Here is a 22,449-nt window from a genome sequence, read left to right on the forward strand (position 1 = left end):
GCCCACATCACTTCCATCCCATGATGAATGTAAATGGTTATCGATACCTGTCCAGGTGCCACATATCTAACACAACTCCAATTTTGAGTTAATTTCCCTTCTGAGAGAGAAGCCACAGATAAAATACAATTCCTGATTGTAGTGCTCAGCTTGGAGAGGTCTCCTGACAGTCTAAGCACTATGACAGGAGGAAAAACAACCTAAGAGATAACATTACCTTAGGCTGTGGTGCAACTCATCTTTGCCCACGAGCCTTGATAATGTTACCTTCCTGTGTAACATCTTCCTCTTCATTGCTACATACTCCTCCAGAGAAGGAGGAAGTGCTGTACCTGCTCCATGCCATTTGCTCCCTCTTCAGCAGAGCGGCCAAGCCAGCAAGACCAAAGCCCAAGGCAGCTTCACTCCAAGAACAACCTGTCATAAGGACCCTTCAGCACCCGGCTCAGTCACCAAAGACTTTTTGGCTTCAAAGCATTACCTCATAAACCTTTTCTGCTTAGTGAGACACCTCTGAAATTCTTAGTAGTAAGATACAGGTGAAATACTCACCTTTGGCTGCTTCCATCAATCCCCCATGCCAGGATTCTAGGGAGAAAGCAGGTAGGTGGCATCATACCAGAGATGCCTTTTGATCCTCAGAGTTGGCAGCATGCCAGGCATGATTTTAGCAAGTGGCATCTTCTGTTTGGGTGTACATGACAGCCACACACACTGTTGCCTCTTTGCCTTCTTGGTGATAACACCTATATGGCCTCTTCAATGGCAATTTGTTTGAAGTGAGATTTCTGCAGCAGTAAATCAGTTTTTAAGTGCTTCTGAAATCTCCACAACCCGTTAGCCCCTTGTATGGTTTACCTCTCCTGTTTTGCTTTGTTTTCTCCCATTCCCTTTGCCACACATCTCCTGTTCTGCCAGCCTCCTGTTACACTTCCAGGATCACTGGAACCCACGTACATTTTTCATGTTTAGCAGGCCATTACTCACTTATTAGTATTCAGAGCAGATGTAAACAGAGAAACTCATCTCCAAAAGACTACTGAAGTAACATGAGAAAAACAACAGTAAAACGGAAATCTTGGCACACAATGCACCCTCCCACCTTGCTGGAGCACTTCAGAAGCAGAGTGGATGATGGTGAGCCCCTCATTTCTAAATCCCTGTAGCCTTCTATGTGCAGTTCATAGCCTGCTGATGAAGGACAGGTGAGGCTAAGGCAGACTATGAGCATCATCCCTGCCATGGCACTTCCCTTCTTGGAGTACCGCCAGTGTTGACTGTGCTGAGATTATTTCCCTTTCTGTGACTTGAAGTGCAGCACACAGTTGTGGAGCAGCCACTGGGGCTGTCACGCCATCGTGGGAGACAGAAGACCCAGCTCACAGCCTGGAGCTTATAGGCATTTGGGACTTGAAGTTGTACATCATTTGTTCTCTACGTATAGGCGTGTACCAAAGGAGCTCAGAAAAAAAAAAAAAAAATCTCCTGGAAACTACCCAGAGCTTTTCTCTCTGAGGGAAACAAACGAGGCTTTAATTAATTTTCTTTCAAACACAGCAAATTGACTTCTGCTCCAGTTGTGCTAGATTCAAGCCACACAGCACAATGGTATTAATTCCACTTCACTTAAGGACTAAATGTTCAGAGCCAGGAAAAGGGAGTTTCCTGTAGGTCTTGCTTATGTTGAAGTCAACAACTAAACCACACCAGTTTTCACAGGAGCGGCTTCTTCAAAGCCTCCGTTTCTGAGGTTGACTGTGGCATGCCTCTGGGTCAGCATAGCAAAATGCAGGATACGTTGATGGCACTAGCTGAGCAAGTTGACTGGTCTCTTGCATATTTTTAAAGATCTGCCACAACCTATCTCAAATTTCATTTTACAGGCTCAAATATTGAAGATTTTTAGTGTTCTGTTGTAAGGCTGGTTTACAGGTTTACTGATCATCCTAACTAGCCCTGTTTTCTACAACTTCATTTAGTCTTAACACTGGAGTTCTGCCTGCAGGATTTCCTAACGCTGGAATAACACGCAGCATTCAGGACAGGGTCTCCTCCATACTTAGCAAACCAGTGTTGTACTTACTCCCTCATCTCTACCAGAAACACTTTGACAATAAACCAGAAGATCACGTTGGCCTCCTTGGCATTTGCTTCTTCTGGATAACTCAGAGTCACCCTGCAATTGGCCCCCATCCCTTACCCAGGAGAGATGCACACAGATCCCAGCAGAATGAACCGCCTGGGTTAAGCAGCTTTGTACAGCAGTCATCCCACACAGATATCTCAGCATGGTGTTCTACAGTGCCATGGACCTGTACCAGCCTGTCCAGCACCATCTCATGAGTCCCATCCCTACGCTATGCTAAAAAGCCAGGAAAAAAAAAAGGCACAAGAAAATCCAAATTACTCAGTCCAGTGAAACTGTTGGTGTAAGTAGAGAAACTGCAGAATCTGACTTATGTACATATATATATATATGAAATGCCACTTCTACAAAATTGTTGTGGGAAAATACCCACCCTACCCCCTTAGTATATGCTCAGTGATACAGTAGCTCTATCATTGCCTCTATAAAGAGGTTCAGGGAATCCCATTTTGCTTGTCTGAAGGATTCTGTTTCAAAGAGGCTGAAGGACAACATCTCCTTCACCGTAAAATCCTGTGATTAATTTAAATTGCCTTCCAACCATCTTGAGATCTTCCTGCTGCCAAATTTAGCTAATATATTTAATATACAGCTTCATTATTACATTGGCTATACACCACTTAGGGAAAGTGCCATTATTCCTCTTCAAAGATGGAAGAAGGAGGCCTAGATCCCCAAAGATACCATGTCACAGCATTTATTTAAGTAAAAAAAGTGACAAAGCCAAGAACTGAACCTGTTCCTGTCTAACAGCCATTGTCCTCAACCATTCTGTCTTTTCAATAAGAACTTCATGTTTCATGTTCTTCTATAAAAAGCAGTCCAACTTACTCTTGGGTTCTCCTCTCATTCTCACATTAAGGAAGTCAGGCATCTCTTGACTTACTCTTCTTCAAAATGAAGGGTAGCTGTAAAAACCTTTCTATTACGCACTAGGTTTTTCTTATGGGATATTTGTTAACTTTTTGGATTCCCATCCACTCTTTCCATGTGATGCTGCACTGTTTGGCTGCATACAGTGACTCTGTACACCTCAGGGAAAGCAGTAAATATTTATTTTCTTTCCTTTCTACAAAATCTCATCCCTTTTCAAGTTGCAAAGCTGCATGTTAAAAATGCTGACTTTCCTATCTTCTGAGGCAACATCTGGCATAAAAACTGATTGCAAATATGATCAGAGTTAGGAAGATTTCCTTGCAACAGTCTTCCAGCTGGCTTTATTCACAGATACCAGTCCAACAGAAAAGAAAAATCTATTTGGCACTGTCTCCAGCTGCAGTCTCTCACTCTTCAGGTAAAACTGTTTCCCTTCCTGGGGAGGTTTTGATGACATGGGCTTCAGATGACAGGATCTGAACTGCACTGGAACTGGTATGCCCTCCAGGGTTCAGCATGGATGCTTTTTGATGCCGAAGAAACTAGGAATCCCCAGCTCTTGCTGTAGATGAATAATAGAGTTTATCCCCTTCAAAGCCTAAACATACATATATAGATATATTTTTGAGGAACTGAAGTGTAATCCTATCATTGTAAGTAGTAGGTTTCAGCTGCAGACATTAGCCTGTAATCAAACAGAATTATTCATCATGGGGGTTGTCTGTAGTTATGGCAGACTCAGTAGCTCAGGTTATTGTTAAACAGTGTTAAAACAGCAGAGGTAACTCAGCCCTGGGTGACTGTGTTGCCGGCTTCATGGGTGGATGATGAGACTCTGCCTGTGTGTGAACACTCTGCCTCCACGAGTGTGATATCTGTCTTTCAATTCTCCTGAATTCAGGAGGCAGGCATTATGGGCTTAAGGTTTCTTTGCCTTTCTCCTCAGGCCGTGATGTGCACCAATGCAGGCTGAGTGCAAAGACCCCAAATACCTCTTTTACACTCCATATGCATGCAAGTATGGCAAACAAAGAGAGGAAGGGTCCAGTTTCCAACTCCTGACCCCTCTCTCATGCCCTCTGGTGCACTTAACTCCCAGATGAGAGCAGAAGAAAACAGCGAATCTCTTCCTTCTGTCTGCGAGCTCCTTGGCACAGAACCATTGGGCAAGACCAAGTACAACCTAGGAATGCAAAATAGCTCAAATTTAGACTGGAGCATTAAATACTCTACCATGGAAAACTATGTTTTGGTGCAGCTTCTGACAGATGAAGGAGGAGTGGTGTGAGATTTCTGCAGTTCTCCTAAAAATACCTAACTGATAAAATCTATGTCACAGTCAAGATAGAAATCATACAAGAAGAGAAAGAATCTCTTACTGTTCAGCTAATAAACATCCCAGATTAGTTAAAACTAAAATAATTTTAAATCTGCATTCTTAATATAACAGTTTATTCTGTTTGATTACACTTTGCATTTCAGTCCCCCTGAAGAGTATCACCAGCAATGCCACATTTCCCACTGTTCTCCAATAACTTCATGTTGTGATTTCCAGGCTGTGCTAGAATAACTAGCACAGCTTGGAAAGTGAAGCAGCATGCAAGACTGATCATTTGCTCAAAACCAACAGTTTTCAAGTAAATGAATAGAACGTAATTGCTTTTCAGCTTGAGCTTTAAAATGCAACTAGAGTTAGCATGCAATCTTCCTGTTGAGTTTACATTCAATGTCACTTGCTTATTAGAGATGATTCTGGGTCACTGCACTATTTGTATATGGACAGTAGCTCATGCAGATGTAGTTTGTAGTCCTGCACAGGTCACTCCGATGGCATACTCACGTTTCATATAACAAAGACTTCCTCATACTAATTTTCAATTGTTTCATGTATTTGCTTACCTCGTCTTAAGTTTGCTCTGTAACCCTGGGACCATAACTGTCTTCCGTGATTCACTGTGTACAAGGGCTCAATAACTCGCTCACAACCCACAAGCTCCCCATAACAAGCCAAGCCTAACCAGGAGAACTGAGTGTGTGGGGTTCAGCAGCTGCATCTCAGATTTGATTTTGGCCAAAATAACCCAGTATTCTAATTTCTCAAAAATAACCAATGACAACAGAATACGAGTATCCCCAAAGCAACCACAATCTAGTCTCACATCTACACTTGTTTCCACGGAAATATTCAGTCACAAGTTTTTTTTTCCTTAATTTTCAAATTTCTCTCTGCCAGCCTACGATATTTTTTCAGACAGCCCTGGTATCTGCATAGGTTTACCCCAAATATAAAGACTACTGCAGATGTGTCAAACTTGCACAAAGCCAAGTGAAGAGCTCTTCAGCAAGACCCCAAGAAAGCATCCGTGCAGCAACACAGCTGCCAGCCCTTAATACAGAGAGTGCCAACTGTCTGGAGATCCTTTCAGCTAGGGACTAATGAAACATCTTCATTACTGAGGACCAAATGGTTCTGATGAGACACCAAACAGCAAACGCCATTAGTGCCACGAGGCATGATGAACACAAAAAACTCACCATCGGCACAGTTCACGTGCTTGTCCTCCAGCTTTAAATTAGAGTGAAGAATGTAGTATTTGTAGTGCAAGTCTATCCCCAGCGGCTGCCAAACATTTTGCTTCTGGCAGTAGCCCTCTGCGTTGTCCATTGACATATGTCACCATCTCCAGCTACCTCCTTGCTCCTCATCTCTTCTCTGCTTCCTGACCCTGCACATCTGCCCCAGACAGAAGCTCCATTTCCCTAGAGACTCTCATGAAGTGGCTGAGGCCCAGCCACAGATGACAACATTAAGCAGAGCCTCTGGGCTGTGAGCAATGGGGATGGTGGCTTGGCTTTGGGCAGCTACTTTAAAGTCACTCAGGGTGCTGTGCAGTCGCTGGAAGAGCTTGTCAGAACAGTGCCTGCAACTCAGGGGAGGAGGGAGTCTTTGCCTGCTTCTCCTGGGCAGGCAATCTGTGGCAGCAGAAGTAAGAAAACAAATGCCCATCCTGCTGCCTGTGGAGGATGGAAAAGGCAGACCGTCCCAGGGCTGCGGACAAAGCAGAAGCAGGGAATGACAAAAGCAAAAGGCAAAGCATGGGAATGGATAAAAGGAGTCAAGAATGAAATGTCCCAGAGGAGGACTTTAGCTTTTGTCAGGTTGCTACACTTGCATTGTGATATTGATGGCGTGGAAAGCCAAACTCAATTATCAATGCCAATTTGATTATTAAGCAGGTATTCCTTTAATAAACAGTGCCAGGGTACACATGAGGTAATCCACCTAGTGTGTTCAATGATTGAGACTGCTTACATGACTCTTATACTAGTTAAACATACATACTCATAGATTCTGGGAAACGCTGATTAAACTCTTACATGCCCATTATTTTTCTGGGAACTTATTAGCATACCCACTCTCGTATGCATTTCTTTGTGTCTTCAGAAGCCTCTGATCATCTTTATCTTATCCCCTTCCTCATTGTGTCCTCTTGGTGAGATTCCTTCTTTCAGCATGCTGGGTTTCAGTCCTTGGCTATCAGGCAAGCCCAGCATGTAAAGTCTCTTGAGACTTCATGTTCACCCTTAGCTCAGGGTGGGCTGCAAAATCACTTGGGTGGAGGGACTGCAGGGGTGTAAACAAAGGATTATGGCATGTCATAGGGGGCTGTTTACAGGGAAGGGACTAAGGGTATCATGGGGATGGGGATCAGTAAGACCTTAGACTCAGTGCCTCACTAAACTTTTAAACTAGTTCTTAAATGATCCAGCTGACAGAGGAAAGCTGTGCTGGAAAGGCTCTGGTATGTCTGGGAGGGGTGCAGGAGCTGCCTCCAGGCAGGGAAGGGACATGCTCAGGAAGGTGCTGGGTGCCTGTGCTCCACCAGCAGTTAGAAAGCGAAAGACCCTGTGCCTGGGAGATACCAGCGGCCTGTAGCCTAAAAACTATGTCAGAGGGCTGCACACACTTCTCTCCAGGACTGTCACCTTCCCCCATCCCCAGGGCTCAGGAAAGAGCAGGAATATTCTGATGCAGAAGCAGGAGGACTCTAAACAGGAGAGAGTAGGCTGAGCGCTGGAGAAGCTATGCAATAGCTAGGTCAGGGTCCACCCAACAACAGCGTAAACACAGCCTGAGGAAGAAAGAGTAGAAATTGCAAACTAGACAGAGACAGGATTCAACCTGTAAAACCAAAGTTATTTAGCAAGGAGGAAATAAATAATTGACCAACTAACATTCACTGTGGCAGAGGCAGGAACAATTCTGGAAAGTCAAACTGTGTTGACAAAACCTTAGGAGAGCTGACAAATTAGAGAAGGGGACATGAGGAGTTGCAAGAGAGGAGGAAGGAGGTAAGTGCTAGGCAGGAGCACATTGCTCTGTTCAGGGCAGCAGCTACTGGGAGAGCCTGACGCACCAGGAGGAGGCCAGAAGAAAGGTGATAGCTTGTTGTGCAGCTACAGGGAGTTGTGAAGACATTATGTTTTCCTTGGCTCTAAGGGGATATGGAAACAGTTTACAAACATTTATAAGGCATAAACCCAAGCTGGAGGGAGGGCAAATTACTCAGTAGAGAAGAAAAAAAAACAACGAAACAAAAAAAACCCAGGAAAAACTGAAGCTGAAATTAATAACAATTTACCAATGAGCTCTAGTAGGTTGTGAAATACTTCTCATAAGGAGAGCAGGGAAAAACGTGGGTAAGGCCAGTTTTAAAGTTGTATAGGAATAAAGTAATTAATACATGTGCATTGAAGAGCATACAGAAGAATTTGTTGAAGTGATTAAAGTATTTCCACTCCCACAATCTGTAGTCCAAATTTTCCACTGCCCTGCTTCTCTTGCTATCATTAACAGCAATGCAAAGAAGGAAAATGTTTATTAAAGCAGGAGCGTAACCTTATAGTACTGCTCTGCCAGAGTGCATATATTTCTAGACATTTCTAGCCAACAGAGAATTAGGTTTTATAATTGTATGGGGGAAAATGACTCACTAGCAGAGGTCCTCAGGTCCTCCAGAGAACTACTCCTGCCCTATCCCGAATCTCTTTCAATCTCTATGAGGTAGGGATATGACTCCATGTTTGGATAGTGTGAGTTAATGTTTCCTAAAGTCATATCCAGCTGCTTCTAAAATCTACTGAGAAATCTCCTTCTGATTGTATCTGGGGGACCACTTATGGGAGTCTTAAAGATCCACAGGGAAATCTGAAAGGTCAAGGCCCAAATACAGAGAATACAGCTCCAGAGGCTGAAGCAGCAACCTGCCAAAAGCCCCAGGCAGCTCACACCTTACCTGGCAAATACGCTTACCAGTTTAATATATTCCATGAGCAGGGAGCACAGCTACGGATTGACAGCTACGGCGCGGCAGCTGGTATTAATGGTTAGCCCCAACAGCCAGTGAGCTGGGCACTTCAGAGAGCAGAGAGCTGAGGAGTTTTCATATAACTAATTACCATGCTTTATAATCATCCCCTGCAGACTATGATGATGATGAATGAATGAGATCAGATTAGTCAATATGATTTATTGGTGGAGTTTTCCCACTCGCTGTGGATGCATCGTTACTACGTGCATTCATCAGCAGAGGGATGAGCACCGTTCAAAGTCTTTGTTTGTACAATTTGAAACCACAACCAACCTGCAGCTCTTCAGCTTTCTCCCAAGGACTCTCTAGGCCTTTCTTGGGTCTTTCTGTGCTCTGTATCCTTGTCCTGGGCCATCCTGGAAGTCCTTTAGCAAGCGCCATGTCCTTCCATATTAAAGCAAAGAAGACTTGAGCTGGGCCTGTAGAAGTGAGAAATTGCTGAAAAGCTCTGAAGCTGTTACACAGTAGCTGATGGTGCATTTGCTACTACTGTCCTCTGCCTGACAAAATAAGAGTTGCACCACTAAGGGGCACAGATGTTCTGCAGCTCCACAGCCAGCAACAATCTCCCTTGAACAGTGTTTGTGTAACAGGGCACTCCTCAACCCTGCTATGGCTATTGAGCCCCGGATCCCTGTAGAAACTGGAGATCTATCAAAGTAACTGCAGCTAGCATGTTCAAAGAGGGTACCTGCAAAGGTCTACTGTATTGCCTAGAACACCACTGCTCTCCCCTTGTCAGTCCTGACACATTCCTGCTGCAAGCGACAGCTTGCATTAGCACTAAAGGGTATAGGGTTTCACAGCTGGAAACTGCTTTATACTGAAATTTGAGAACTGTGCATGAATTCCCTAAGGAGCCCAAGGCGGGCACCTTCAGCTCTCTGTGTCTCAGTTTGCCATCTGTAAAACTGGGTTAGCATCTCCTCCTCCCTCTTACACCCCTCTTATCTTTACTTATATTAATTGTAAATTTGTATGGGCTTGCCTTGTGTGTGGGCATGATGCAAAACAGAGGGCACAGAGTGCTGCTTTTGTGGGGAAGGTCTGCAGGGAAGGAGGTGTGCATGGAGGGGCAGGTGCACCAAAGGATGCAGGGATGAGCACTCTGGGATGGAGGGATGAGCACACAGAGATGGAGGGATGCACACAAGGATGGAGGGATAAGCACACAGAGATGGAGGGATACGCACACAGGGACGGAGGGATGCATGCACAGAGATGGAGGATGCACACACAGGGACAGGAGGATGTGCACAAAGGGATGGAAGGATGAGCACAGGAATGGAGGGATGCACATACAGGGACGGAGGGATGCGCACAGAGGGGTGGAAGGATGAGGACACAGAGATGCACACAAGGATGGAGGGTTTGCGCCCAAGGATGGAGGGATGCGCGCACAGGGACGGAGGGATGCGCCCAAGGATGGAGGGATGCGCACACGGGGCTGGAGGGGCCCGCAGGGCCGGGCGTTCCCCGCCGCAGCCCGGCCCCTGGCGGGGGGCGGGGGGCGGGGGGCGGTCCCCTCCCCTCCCGGCCGCGGCGCTGCCCGGGGCTGCGGGGCGGCTCGGGGCGCAGCGGGCAGCGCCGCAGCCTGCGGGCGGCCGCCCCGGAGCCGGGGGCGCCGCGCGGGGCCATGGAGGAGCCGCCGCCCGCCTGATCCCCGAGGCTGCCGGCACCGAGACGAAGCGCCCGCCCGGTGAGTGCCGCGGGGGGAGGTCCCGGTCCCGCACCCGCCGCCGCCCGCGCATCGCGCATCCCCATCCTCGTCCGCATCCCGGGCGCTCCCGTCCGCGGCTCGACCCCGCCGAGCCGGGCCCGGGCACCGCGGGCGCCCTCGTTCGAGGCCCGGACGCCCCCCCGGCAGACGCCAAACGCGCTGCGGGGCCCGAATGCGCCCGCCTCACCCCAGAGCCCCCTCCCCATCATCCCTAACGCCCCCCCCCCGGTACCTCCCGTCCCCCGCGCTACCCCCGCTCACCGCCGTCTCCCCCGCAGGCTGAGCCATGGTGGAGCCGCCGGCCGAGCCGCCCCCGCCGCCCTGCCCGGCGCCCGGCGGGGGAGCGGCGGCGGCGGAGCCCGCCCGCCCCGGGGAGCAGTCGCCGCTGCTGCACCTGGACCTGTACAACTTCGACTGCGCGGCGGCCGAGGGCAGCCGGTACGTGCTGACCAGCCCGCGCTCGCTCGAAGCCTGCGCCCGCTGCGCCGTGCGCCCCGTGGAGCTGCTGCCGCGGCCGCTCGCCGAGCTGCTGCGCGAAGCCCCCGGGCGCTCCATGCGGGTCGCGGCCGGGCTCTACGAGGCCTACGAGCGGGAGAGGCGCCGCAAGCTGCAGCAGTGCCGGGAGGAGCGGGAGAGGATCGTCCGGGAGGAGAAGAGGAGGATCCTCGCGCCGCTGGGCAGCCGCCCGCCCTCGCCCGCCGCCCGCGGGCAGCGCCCCCGAGCCGCGGGCCGAGCCGCGGGCAAGAGCCACTCGCTGGACTCGCTGCAGAAGCGCCGCGAGGGCCCCTGGGGCAAGACCTCGTCGGAGTCGGGGGCCTCGTCCTCCTACAGCGGGGACAGCCCGCGGGAGCGCGGGGCTCACGGCGGGGGCCGCAGCCGAGCCCCCCCCGCCGGCGCGTCCCCGCTGGGGCGCAGCTTCAGCCTGGGCGACCTGAGCCACTCGCCGCAGACCGCCCAGCGCGTGGAGAGGATCGTCCGGGAGGTGAAGAGGAGGAAAGGGCTCTCGGAGGTGCCCGAGAGGGACAAGAAGATCGCGGCGCTGATGATCGCCAAGCACCAGGAGGCCAGCCTGCTGCGGGAGCAGCGGCAGGCGGCTCACCTGCAGTGGGACAGCCAGCGGCGCCTGGCCGAGCGGCGCAGGGAGCGCGAGGAGAAGGAGAAGCAGAGGGCCCTCCTGCAGGGCCAGCGGCTCTGGGAGAGCCAGGTGGAGAAGCGTCGCGGGAGGCTGAGCCGGGAGCAGGAGGAGGCCGCCCTGCTGAGGCAGAGGCAGCGCCTGGTGTGCGAGGAGAGGTGGCGGGAGCAGGCGGAGAAGCAGGAGCGGCTGCGGAGGGAGAGGCTGGAGAGGGCCGTCCAGGAGGACAAGCAGAAGAAGCTCCATCAAGAGCACAGCCTGAAGGCGAAGGAGGAGGGTGAGAGGGAGCTCCGGGAGCGAGAAGAGCAGCTCCTGCAAGAGAAGCTGTCCATGGCCGCGCAGAAGAGGCTGAAGAAGGAGGTGCAGCTGCAGAAGGAGAAGAAACTGCTCAACCAAGCAGAGAAGCTGAAACATGAGGCCTTGGTCAAAGAACTGGCCAAGCAAGAGGCAGAAGAGAAGAAAATGCTGAAGGCCTCCCTGGAGATGAGCTTGACCAAGGCCCAGGAGAACTACGAGCAGCTAGTGGAGAAGAGGAACCAGGAGCTGAGGGAGAAGGCCAGGCGGGAGGACATGCAGATCCAGAGAGCCAAACTGGCAGCAGAGAAGAAGGAAAGAGAGCAGAAGGAGCACTTGGAGGCCCTGGCTAGAGAGACAGAGAGAAAGCTCCAGCATGCTGCCCAGGCGGCCGAAGAGGCTGTTCAAGAAAAAGCCCGCAAGGTGGTCTTGAGCCGTCTGGAGAAAGAGAAAGTGCAGAAGATGAACAAGCAAAAGGTGGAGCAGTATGAGGACTTACGGCGCAGGGAGATCCTCCTGTCTATAGAGAGAAAGCTGGAGAGGAGCGAGCAGATCTTCAAGGAGAAGAAGACTGTAATAGAAAATGCCAGGTCCGTTGCTCGGGCGTCCTTCCATGTCCGGGAAAAGGTCCGGGAGGAGACAAATGTGCGCACCTTTGACAAGATGGTGTTGGAAGCAGAACTGCATGCGCACCTGAGTAAGAAATGAAAAGTCTTGTCATGGACAAGTAGGGATACATCACCGGTTGTCCATCATAATGTCTCAGAAAGCTCCTCCGCATTAACATTTAACATTTAAAAAAACCCGCCAAACAATCAGCAACCACCCTAATTTCTTATTTTGGGGGAGCAGGGTACCGCACAAAAACGTGGCAGCTATTTCACATACTTTTTAAAATATGTTTTCTGGGTGTGTTTTAAGGACTGGCTTCAGTCATCTTTACAGAGGGGAAGTGAGTTTTTCTGTCCTCCACCCCGCAAGCACACACATTTTATCTGAGAGGGCTGCAGAAGAAGTCTGCTTGAAACCTGTGAGTTACCGATTGATTGTCTACACAGCAGCTGACTACAGCTGCACTCTTTTCAGTTGGAAACACAAACAACAGAGACTACTGACTACTAGAGCCCACTGACTAAAGACCAAACCCATCCCATTCTGGCTTGAGTGACAGGCAGTTTGGTTTAAGTTACGGGACTGCATTTTCAAAGCCACTGCACTCCTGGGCCGAAGGTGAGGAGGGCTGGAGTACAAAATGCCACCCGCCCCTGGATGTTCCCTTGCTCGCTGCTCATATCGAGCAAAATAAAGCACAGATTAAGACTTCCTAACACCGTGTAAGTAGACGTCATGATCAGAGCTGGGCAGAAGCTGTTAGATGTGTTCACAAACACAATTAGATTTTTTGCTATTGGCAATTGCTGCCCCTGCCCGGTATTCTCACCTCTCCTTCACCTTTCCAAGTTTCTCTTATAAATATTTGTACAATTTCATCTTTTCTTTCGGAGGTGGGGGAAGAGGAGAGAAGTTTGTGGGAAATGCACAAACCCTCGTGTTCATTAAGTTATAAAAGTGAATGAACCTGTGGAAGCCGGCCTTTGTGGCAAATGTGCAGATCCATTTGTAAATGGAAATCTGCAAACAGATTGCATAGAGAAATTGCCACCCTCGGGAATTCTCAAAACTTGAGGAGACCCTCAACAACCTTATCCAATTTGGTCTACCTTGAGCAGGAGGTTGGACCAAGTGTCCTCCAGAGGTCCCCTCCAACCTAGTAGTTCTGTGAGTTGCTTACAATGAGACCTTCACCCAGCTTTTATCATCGTCTACAGGGCAGGGCAACGTTTGTCTGTCCACTGGTGCTAACAGCTGTACTATATAGGGCACAAGAAAAAGTAAATGCACAAAATAAGGTACATTACAGATTCTCTCAGATGAGGATCACGGAATTTTTATACCATTTAGAGGGAACTGAGTCCTTCTGCCATTAACACACTGGAAATGTGAAAAAGCCTACCTACTCCCCATGCACAGCATTCCAGTAAGACAATATTCTGCTCCAGGTTTCCTTGTTGACTATTTGCTGGGTTGCAGTTACAAGCACACGTTCAAACCAGGCACTTCCTGCTGTTTTTTTCTAACTACGGGCAGTGCCCGCTCTCTGTTCTGCCATCCGTGACAACATACTGGGTTGCTGTGGTGATGGCATCGGACCTGGAACATGAGGAAGAAGCAGCAAGAACAGCCAGGATCTTGTTTCCTTGCAGATGTCTCTGACGTGCAATGTAAGGGAAGATAAAACCAGAAGAAGGCAGTCTTGCGTGCATAGATTGCTTACCAGAGTTTCCTAGGAGCTGACAGCATGTGAAAAAACTCTTTAAGGAAGGTGTTAAGTGAACGGCAACAACAGCAGACCAGGCACACCCTAGTACACTTGGAAAGCTGGAGACCTTATACAAACAGTGTTGAAAATTATGCAAGTAGGGACTTTGATTTTGAGGGAACTTGCTCTTTGAATCATGGTACAATTGGTGCTGCCGAGGGCAGGCAGCGTGAAAGTAGGAATTAGGACATCAGGGCGATGTTTGCTCTGTCAGTCATTGGCTCGCTGTGTAATGCCAGGCAAATCCTCAGGGGATGAGCTTGCTTCTATTGATATAAACGAAAGCAGAGCCTGTGCTGGGTCTGGCAGGAAGTAGCATCGCCCTGCTTGGCAATATGCTTCAAAGAGTTTGGATAAATTATGCTAACAAAGCACTTCTTTATCTATCTATTTATTTATGTATTTATGTATGTATTTATTTCTTTGAGTTGTTATTACAGTAGAACATATCCATTGGTGAAAAACACTAACACCAAATAGAGTTTGCCACCTCACCCTTGTCCTCAAAACAGCAAGGATTTTGAACAGCGAAATCAATTAACACCTGACAAGGTCCTTAGTGGAGAACAGTCTTCTTCACCTGTTGTTTGTACCACGGTGCTTCACTTGTGCCCTTGTAGCTGCAAAGACCTAGAAAAGAGATGCCCAATGGCCCAAATCCAGCTACGACTGAACTTCCCTTGCTCCCTGACAACACTGAAGTTGGGATAAAATCTGCAGTGACTCCAGCACAGACAACACGTCATCTTGGTTGGGCTGCAGGCAAAGCCTACAGACATGGATGTGAGGACTCTTGCTCCCCACATCACCTCATTGTGGTTGGAAGTTCATCTAGCAGAGGGCGCGTGGGGAGAGCTGGGAAACAGCGGAAAAGCAGCAAAATGTCAGCGAATGAGCAGATGCAGTATCTTAACTGGAAAAGCAGTTTTTCCTTAAAGGTCTGCTGCAATCTACCTGAAGGCTTTGTCCAAATCTCCCTCTGACGGGGCATTTCCAGTGTACTGAGAACATTGTACAGCCCAGGAGATGTCTTGGCCACTGACTGTAATTACACCTGGGGTCCATCTGCTGCTGCTGACTGAGTTTGACACCTTCGGGCTACAGCTGAACTAATCAAAACACACCTCCTTGGTGGTAATTGGATTGGCAAACTACTGGTCCTGTTCTGTGCAGCGTGCAGCTCAGGTTTTGAATGTGCAATCTAAGAAAAAAAATATTTTTTCTTTCAAAAGGCATTTATCTGTGTATGAATATTTTTTTATTCCTGTACTGGTTGCTGTCCACACTCTGTGAAAGTCAATGGGGTTTGTAGGTTGTTTAAAATTGTGACACAGAAAACTAAGTCAGCAAGTTGGGTGGAAGCATGAGGGGTATTTCTTGTGCCTGCTTATTCTTCTCTTTATTTGAGAAGGAGTGTTACTGCTGGATTTCTGTGGGAACAGAAATGAAAGCCTGGGACTCAGGTAAAAAGTATGGCCCTTTTAGAGGAGGCTTATTTTGTGGTTTTGATGGGCCAGGTAGAACCAAAAATTAAAGCGAGCAACATGTTACCTCACAGCTCAATAGTTGTTCACAGCTCATTTAGAGCAGAGGAGCAGCTGATGACATTTGGTTACATCCCATAAAAAGATGACTTACGTTGTTCCTCTCCTGGGATTAGAAAATCTATTTTAGGCTATTGCTGTATTATAATCATAAGGTTATAATAAAGATTTTGTTTCTAGGCCATTTGCGTGCATGCCACAGAATGACCTGTAGACCATGAAATCCCTTCAGTTTAAAAGCAACGGCAACAAAAGGATAATTATCAGGAAACTTCTCTGACTTATAACGCTTCAGAGATCCAGCTATCATCAGATTCCCAGGTTTCATTTCCTAAACGCTTGAGTCTAGCTCCAGGTTTCATGTTGGATCTCATACATCTAAAGGAATAACTCAAAATCTGGATCCAGTACCACTAAGCATTCAAATATAAAGCCAAACACTGACATGTGGACACACTCCTAGCCCCACTTGAAAACTGATGCACTGCTTACTACTGGCTATTGACTGGGACTCTGGGTAGTGGTTGACCTGCTCTATTTTTACAGGTTTTTTTGAAGCTGAGATTTTGAGACATTAGGGAGAAAGACTCCAATATTGTTTAGTGGTGAACTTGGCAGTCTTAGGTTTATGGTTGGACATGAAGAACTTAAAGGTCTTTTTCCAGCCTAAACGATTCAGAGGTTTTGTGAATATCATTTCAATATTCTAATAAGAAGTACAGGATCAAGTCCTGGGATTCATTTTCAGAGAGAGCTCCCATCACTGTATAGTAATGTTTTTTGAATGTTCACAGACTGTTGTTTATGTGGCTTGTCTAGTTTTTAACAGCATCTGGACTAAAGCTGGAGCCCTTCAGTGCCAACAATCTCTTCTGCATGCTGCCTCTTCACACAAAATTTGTCACTAAAACACAATCTCTCTATCAAGGTTGAATTTTCCAAACACATTCAAAAGCTATTAGGAGTAGCAGCTGCACTACCTGTAGTTAATATTTTACAAGGTATTTTTTAACCCAGTTTATCATAGATATTTTCACCGCATGCATGAGAGAGATGAGGATTAGATTTCTCGCCTTGGTAACCAACTGTATTTCGTAGGATGCTTATGGAGCACCAGGCTCATTCTGTGCTAAAATTTCTCCTGATATCAGAGCAATTCTGTTCACTAAGCAAATGCTGAATATGCAGGGCACATGGATTTCAGACGGGACTTATTGCAGCATGCATGTCTTTACTTAGGCAAGTCTGGACAGGGAGACATGGGAAACACAGGATTTGCAATACAACGACCATCAAACACTTGTTTTCCAGAAGTTCTGCTAAGAACAGCCCCAGAACCACCTCTGCTGACAAAAATATAATGGAATGCCATACTGAAAGTTTTGGGTTTTTAAAATTTCTTCTTAAAGCAGATGCAGGAAGGTATAAGGACAAGACACAAAACTAGTTGGATGCGGCACACCACGAGAGTATGACTGATCCTCTTCACACACAGTTCCGGTTTGCTGCTGTTTAGTAGAGCAGCCATCACATCCAGGAAAGGAGAGGTGATCTAGGAGGGATCTGCCTGCTCTCAGATCACACAGGCTCCCTTCAGAGCATGCAAGTTTAAGCTCATTTAATGCTTCGCTGAAACAAGGTCCAAGGGAATTAAGTTTGTTAGAACTGGACTTCTCTATCATAGTTGTAAAAGAAAACTGTCATAGGCAAAGAACAGGAAGACACTGGCTTAGCCCAGTCCCTCTGGAAGTGAGCCCCGTGACATCTACTTTGCACAGTACAGGCATGTTCTAACATGAGGTGGTGGGGTACCTACTGCAACTCCTCGTGGGAGTGCAGCCCCACAAGCTCTTCAGAAGAAGGTAACACCCACATAAAAGAGCCAGTACTAAGACATGGCAAGAAAATCAAAATGCCTCTGCTTCCAGGCTGGAGGCCGCTCTGTCCAAGTCTTTGGTAAGATGCTACTAGATGGTGGTTTAAGGGGAAAGCACTGGGAAGAGGAAAAAATGGAAAACATTTCTGTACAAGATATGTGGAAATGCATTCTGCATTTATGCAGAGCAAGCAGCCATCTGGGAAAAGCCAGCATTCGGAGCCTTCGTAGTGGGATATACCCTACATTCTATATGGCTTTTAATGCTAGGGCATAAGAAAATAGAGTTCTAGACTGACTTCTTTGTCGTTAGCCCACTCTTTGAGCATGGCTCTTTGCTGTGAACCCCGAGCTTGTTGTAACATTCTAGTCTGAAAGGATGCAAATTATTCTTTGGCATGTTTGCTATCTTTCCCTACATTCTTGCCATTCAAGAAGAAATCCCCCACATTACAGAACCATTGTGGCAGTAAGATACATTCTGTGTTACAAAACCAAACTGCCAGTGCTATTTTGTTCTTTTGTGCTTTACACAGCTCCCTGCATCCAATCTCAGGACACTGCAGTGAGTTAAACTAGTTATCGCCCCCAGCCTAAGTACAGGCAAACTGAAGCAGAAAGAACTGATGTGATTTGCCCTAGGCTGTGCTGGCACTCATGATCTAGTTGGAGCTCTCACTCACATCTTTCCTGTTCCTCAAACAACCCTCTAATTAACCATTCCTGGTTGCAAGGGAAGGGTACCCCTGTGACAGGAGTTGTGGCAGCTCCTCTGGCTCCTGGTCTGCAGCTAGTGCTTCACGGACAACGAAGATTTGAAGGTGCCAACCTCCACTTCTGGGCATTGCCAGTACTAACCATGAATCACTTCAGGAGTCTGTAAAATTTCCCTTTAGGTTTTCAAATGGAGGATCTGAAGGTGAGTGGCACAGTCTGTACGGGGAGCCCCAGACAGAGGCAGGGCAGAAAGAAGGTATATTAGCAGGAACGTGCAGGAGCTATAGTTGGAAATGTTAAATAAAAGACCGGGCATGGGCTGAAAGTTGCTTATATCTATATGTATGGCAGTGTACAATAACACTTTCTTTCATCACATTGAACTTACAGGGCCCAGTTCATCCCATTAGTTGCCTTTCTAGAGCTGGCAGAGTTACTCCGGGAATGAATACAGCCTAGAAATATTAACCTTTTTATTATTTATGTAAATCACAATGGCTTGGGATAGATTATGCTTCCAAGAGCCTAGCGGAAATTTCTCCCTGCCTGCACTGTAGCTGGGCAATAGGGTGGGAGGGTCACATATCATTTGGTATTTTTAGGCACAGCGACAAGTTTGTCAATACTCCCCTCCTGCACACTGTGCTCCTGGGTGTTTGCAAAGCAATGTCTGCTTCAACAGCTCAGTGCAGCTGAGAGGAAGAGCAGCTGGCACAGATGCACCTTGTTAGACAACAAGTTAAACAGTGGGGAGGGAGTAAGAGATGTGGCTCTGTGTCTGTTGGATGCTACTGGGAATGTTTTGGTTTGCAAGAGGACGATGGGATAATTTCTTCTCATTTTTTAATCACCTCCAAAGTAAGCTGTGCTAATTTTGACAGTTATTTAATTAGTTATAAGAGATGTGGAAAATAAAGGAGAAAGTCACAGATGTGTAGGTGAAGTAGACAGACATTTCCCTTTCCTTCCTGAAAAAAACCCTGAGCATTACACCAGCAGTTGGGAATCTTGTTAACTGCCAAGTCGCATGCATTTTGTTAGACCCAAGGAGAGGGCCCACTCACAAGCTTTGCTACCTGTGCACCTGTCTTCTGTCCATGCTGAGAGAGACAGGCTTCACATTTACCTCTGAACAACAGATATTTCCTCAGACTTGAAGGAACAAGTGAGATCAAAGAAACACAAAGTGAGATCCATGAACAGAAAGGCAATGTTTTCACTGTAGAGGGACCACTACATAGCCTTCCTGAGTGGACTCAGGCCACATCTGACATGAAGCCTGATGGAGAAGCTACACTTAGCTGTTATGAGGGGATTTATGCAGCCCTCACCCAGATGTGGTCTAGGAGCGTCCACAGTTTTCTGCTCCCAAAAGACCAAGTTGTCCTTATTTCCTAGACAGTTTGGCCCTGAGGCTCCAGCTCTCATTTCCTACATCCGCAGCTTGGTACCTGGGAAGCTAGCCACAGTGGGCAACCAAGTCTCCACTTGTCTATAGAGGCTTCAAGCCAAGTAATTTGCCCTATTCTTCCTTAAACTGAGACATGTCTGTGCATAAGCAAATACAGGAACTGTCTGAATCTGGGCTTTGGACCTTTAGGTGGTGTACACTGAAAATGTAGAGAAGAGCTAGGATGTTGCAGCATAGCAAAGGGATGCTATAGTTTGATTTTTTAAATAGCTGCATCACTGCTAATTTGCTTTCCTTGCATTGCTTTCCCAGACAGTGTAACGTGAATGGAGTGAGCACTAGCAGCAGCAGCAGAAGTGATTACATATTTTCCCTCTGTGGTTAGACCACAGGCTTAGAGACGAATGGCTGGAAAGTTGCCTGGTGAAGGACCTGGGTGTATTGGTCAATAGCTGGTTGAATATGAGCCAGCAGTGTGCCCAGGTGGCCAAGAAGGTCAATAGCATCCTGGCTTGTATCAGAAATGGTGTGACCAGAAGGTCCAGGGAAGTGATCACCCTTCCTGTACTTTGCACTGGTGAGGCTGCATCTCAAATTCTGTGTTCAACTTTGGGCCCTATGAGAAAGACATCAAGGTGCTGTACCATGTGCAATGAAGGGCAACACGGCTGTTGAAGGGTCTGGAGCACAAGTCTTAGGAGGAGGAACAGCTGAGTGAACTGGGGTTGTTCAGTCTGGATAAAAGGAGGCTGAGGGGAGACCTTATTTCTCTTTACAACTACCTGAAAGGAGGTTGTAGTGAGGCAGGTGTTGGTCTCTTCTCCCAGGTAAGAAGTGATAGCACAAGAGGAAGGGGCCTCAAGTTGAGCCAAGGGAGGTTTGAACTATATATTAGGAAATACTACTTCACAGAAGGGGACAGTTGAGCATTGGAACAAGCTGCCCAGGGAAGGTGATTGAGTCACCATCCCTGGAGGTGTTTAAAAATGTGTGGATGTGGTGCTTAGGACATGGTTTAGTGGTCAGCTTGGCAGTGTTAGGTTTAGGAGGTGATGATATTAAAAGGTCTTTTCCAACCTAAACAATTCTGTGATTCTGTGACCAGTGCTTGGCATAGGAAGTGGAGCCCCTTCTTGCATGAGGTGGATGCTTTCCTTTCTGCAGCCATCATCACTTGTACTTTGGGGTAGGGTTGGCAGCCTGTCTAAGATACGTCCACCCTATCACCACTGTGATGACTGCCAGTGAGGTGTGGATATAGGCAAGTCCATGTTAAACAGGCTAGCTCAGTCACCGCTAGCAGCTTAACAGTGCAGAGCCTAGGATGGGCTAACTGGTTTGATATTCTCCAGCTTCTCCTTACAGGCTTTTCAGCCCGCTCTATCAGTAAACTGATAATTAGCGTATACAGGCCTGCATGACCTGCCATGACAAGAATTTTAGGCATAACTTGACAGCTCTGAGTCATGACATTGCTCTTTGTGCTAGCAGTTTCACCTACTACTGCCCAGGATGAAGAAAGCCAGGGAGGATTGTTTCAGAAGACCAGGGCTGACCTGCGGCTCTCAGAAAATACTAGGCAGGTGAGCAGGCTGCGGGATCCTCCAGGGCTTTATGCAACACTAGTTAGAGCACCTGACATCTTAGGTTTGCTGTGCGTACAATCCATATCACTGTGCAAGGTAGCTGTCACTCCAACTCACATCTCTTAGGTGCTGCAGGTCCTAATATTTTCCAGGCAGAAGGCACTCTGACTTGTAGTTTTCTGTGATTCTTACAGCATTTCAAAGAAGCTGCACATACCTCTTTGCATTGTCAGGTATTTCAATGCATTTTATTTTCAGTTCCATAAAAACAATGTGGAAGTAAAGATTCCTGAAGGCAGTGGTGTTCACACCCAGAGCTACTATCCTCTGTAAGTGTCTCTGATCAAATGGCACTGTGCTACTCCATAGATTTCTTGCAGATCCTACAGTCCCTGGGAACCTGCAGATCCTTCCCTGCAAGGACACTGCAAATGCCACATTTTTCAGTCACACCCTGCGAGTCCCCAAATGCAGAGAGAATTTACTGTAATGCAGCTACCAGGGGAATTTCTGCAGAGTCTCCTGGAATCTGCAGGGACCCTTTTTGTCCATCCTGATGCTAGTGCTATATAAACTCACAAGCTGCTTCATACATGCTGACCTAAGAATCCTCTCCATGACAACACACTGCAATGTCTTCAGGTACAGGGAGGCACCCTGCAAAGCAAGGCTGGCTAGGAAGTCAGCATATTAGAGGTATAGAGTATAATGTAAGCATAAGTCTTTTCTGTGGGGGAAGCTGGAGGCACAAACACAAAGGGACAAAATGTCTCCTGGAGGAAATAACTTGCATTTGAGAGAGAAGGAAAAAAATCAGAGATTTAAATAACCTTCAGATCATAGTAGACACAGTTTATAGGTCTCATGTAACAGAAACATACATGGCAAACAGCTCCTTTCACACAACATTTTGGATATCCTCAGGAAATGAATGGTGAAAGGTACTTAGGACAGCTAAGAAAGGAGAGGTGTTCTCCAACAACGGCTGGAAGTGGCTGGAAAGGTGAGTGAGTGGAGAAATGTAGAGAAGCTGTTCGAGACATATTGAGCTATGATGGCTCTCATACAAGCAAAGAAACATGTCCTGAATGCGTGATGGAGCAAGGAGGAAAAAGAGAAACAAGCTTCATGGAGTTTGCTGGGCTATGTGCATGGTGGACTTAAAAAAGTGAACAACGTAATGAAAATAGGGCTGGGACCCTACATGAGAGTCATGATGAATTATCATTTTTTTAAGGTCTTCTCCCTGTTGAAGGCTCCTCCCTTACAGTAGCAGAGAAATATCCTTCTGGAGCACCCCAGCCCACTGGTTTCCTCCAGCCCAGGCTTGTGTGGGTGCTGGCAGGCAGGACTCCCATGGCATTATAGCAGGAGGGAGCCTGAGCTAACCCACCA

General features: G+C 47.4%; 1 protein-coding gene and 1 long non-coding RNA gene across 2 annotated transcripts; one reads left to right on the forward strand and one right to left on the reverse strand.

The window, feature by feature from the left end:
• Window positions 1-6,458: 6,458 nt before the first annotated feature.
• On the reverse strand, window positions 6,459-7,612 carry LOC138721266 (uncharacterized). Its single transcript, XR_011337529.1, has 2 exons — window positions 7,265-7,612; window positions 6,459-7,155 (listed from the first exon to the last, which is right to left on the reverse strand). It is a non-coding gene; the product is annotated as an uncharacterized lncRNA (long non-coding RNA).
• A 2,356-nt stretch (window positions 7,613-9,968) lies between these two features.
• On the forward strand, window positions 9,969-15,155 carry CCDC177 (coiled-coil domain containing 177). The gene is made up of 2 exons (XM_069858170.1): window positions 9,969-10,093; window positions 10,393-15,155. The coding sequence occupies exon 2, from the start codon at window positions 10,401-10,403 to the stop codon at window positions 12,246-12,248; it is 1,848 nt and encodes a 615-aa protein (XP_069714271.1). The 5' UTR covers window positions 9,969-10,093; window positions 10,393-10,400; the 3' UTR covers window positions 12,249-15,155.
• Window positions 15,156-22,449: the final 7,294 nt, after the last annotated feature.

The sequence above is a fragment of the Phaenicophaeus curvirostris genome, chromosome 5 (assembly GCF_032191515.1).
Source record: "Phaenicophaeus curvirostris isolate KB17595 chromosome 5, BPBGC_Pcur_1.0, whole genome shotgun sequence".
Classification (NCBI taxonomy): Eukaryota; Metazoa; Chordata; class Aves; order Cuculiformes; family Cuculidae; genus Phaenicophaeus; species Phaenicophaeus curvirostris.

Bases quoted from the DNA above. Each gene is read 5' to 3' on its own strand.
- CCDC177 (XM_069858170.1), top strand. From the start codon at position 10,401: ATGGTGGAGCCGCCGGCCGAGCCGCCCCCGCCGCCCTGCCCGGCGCCC.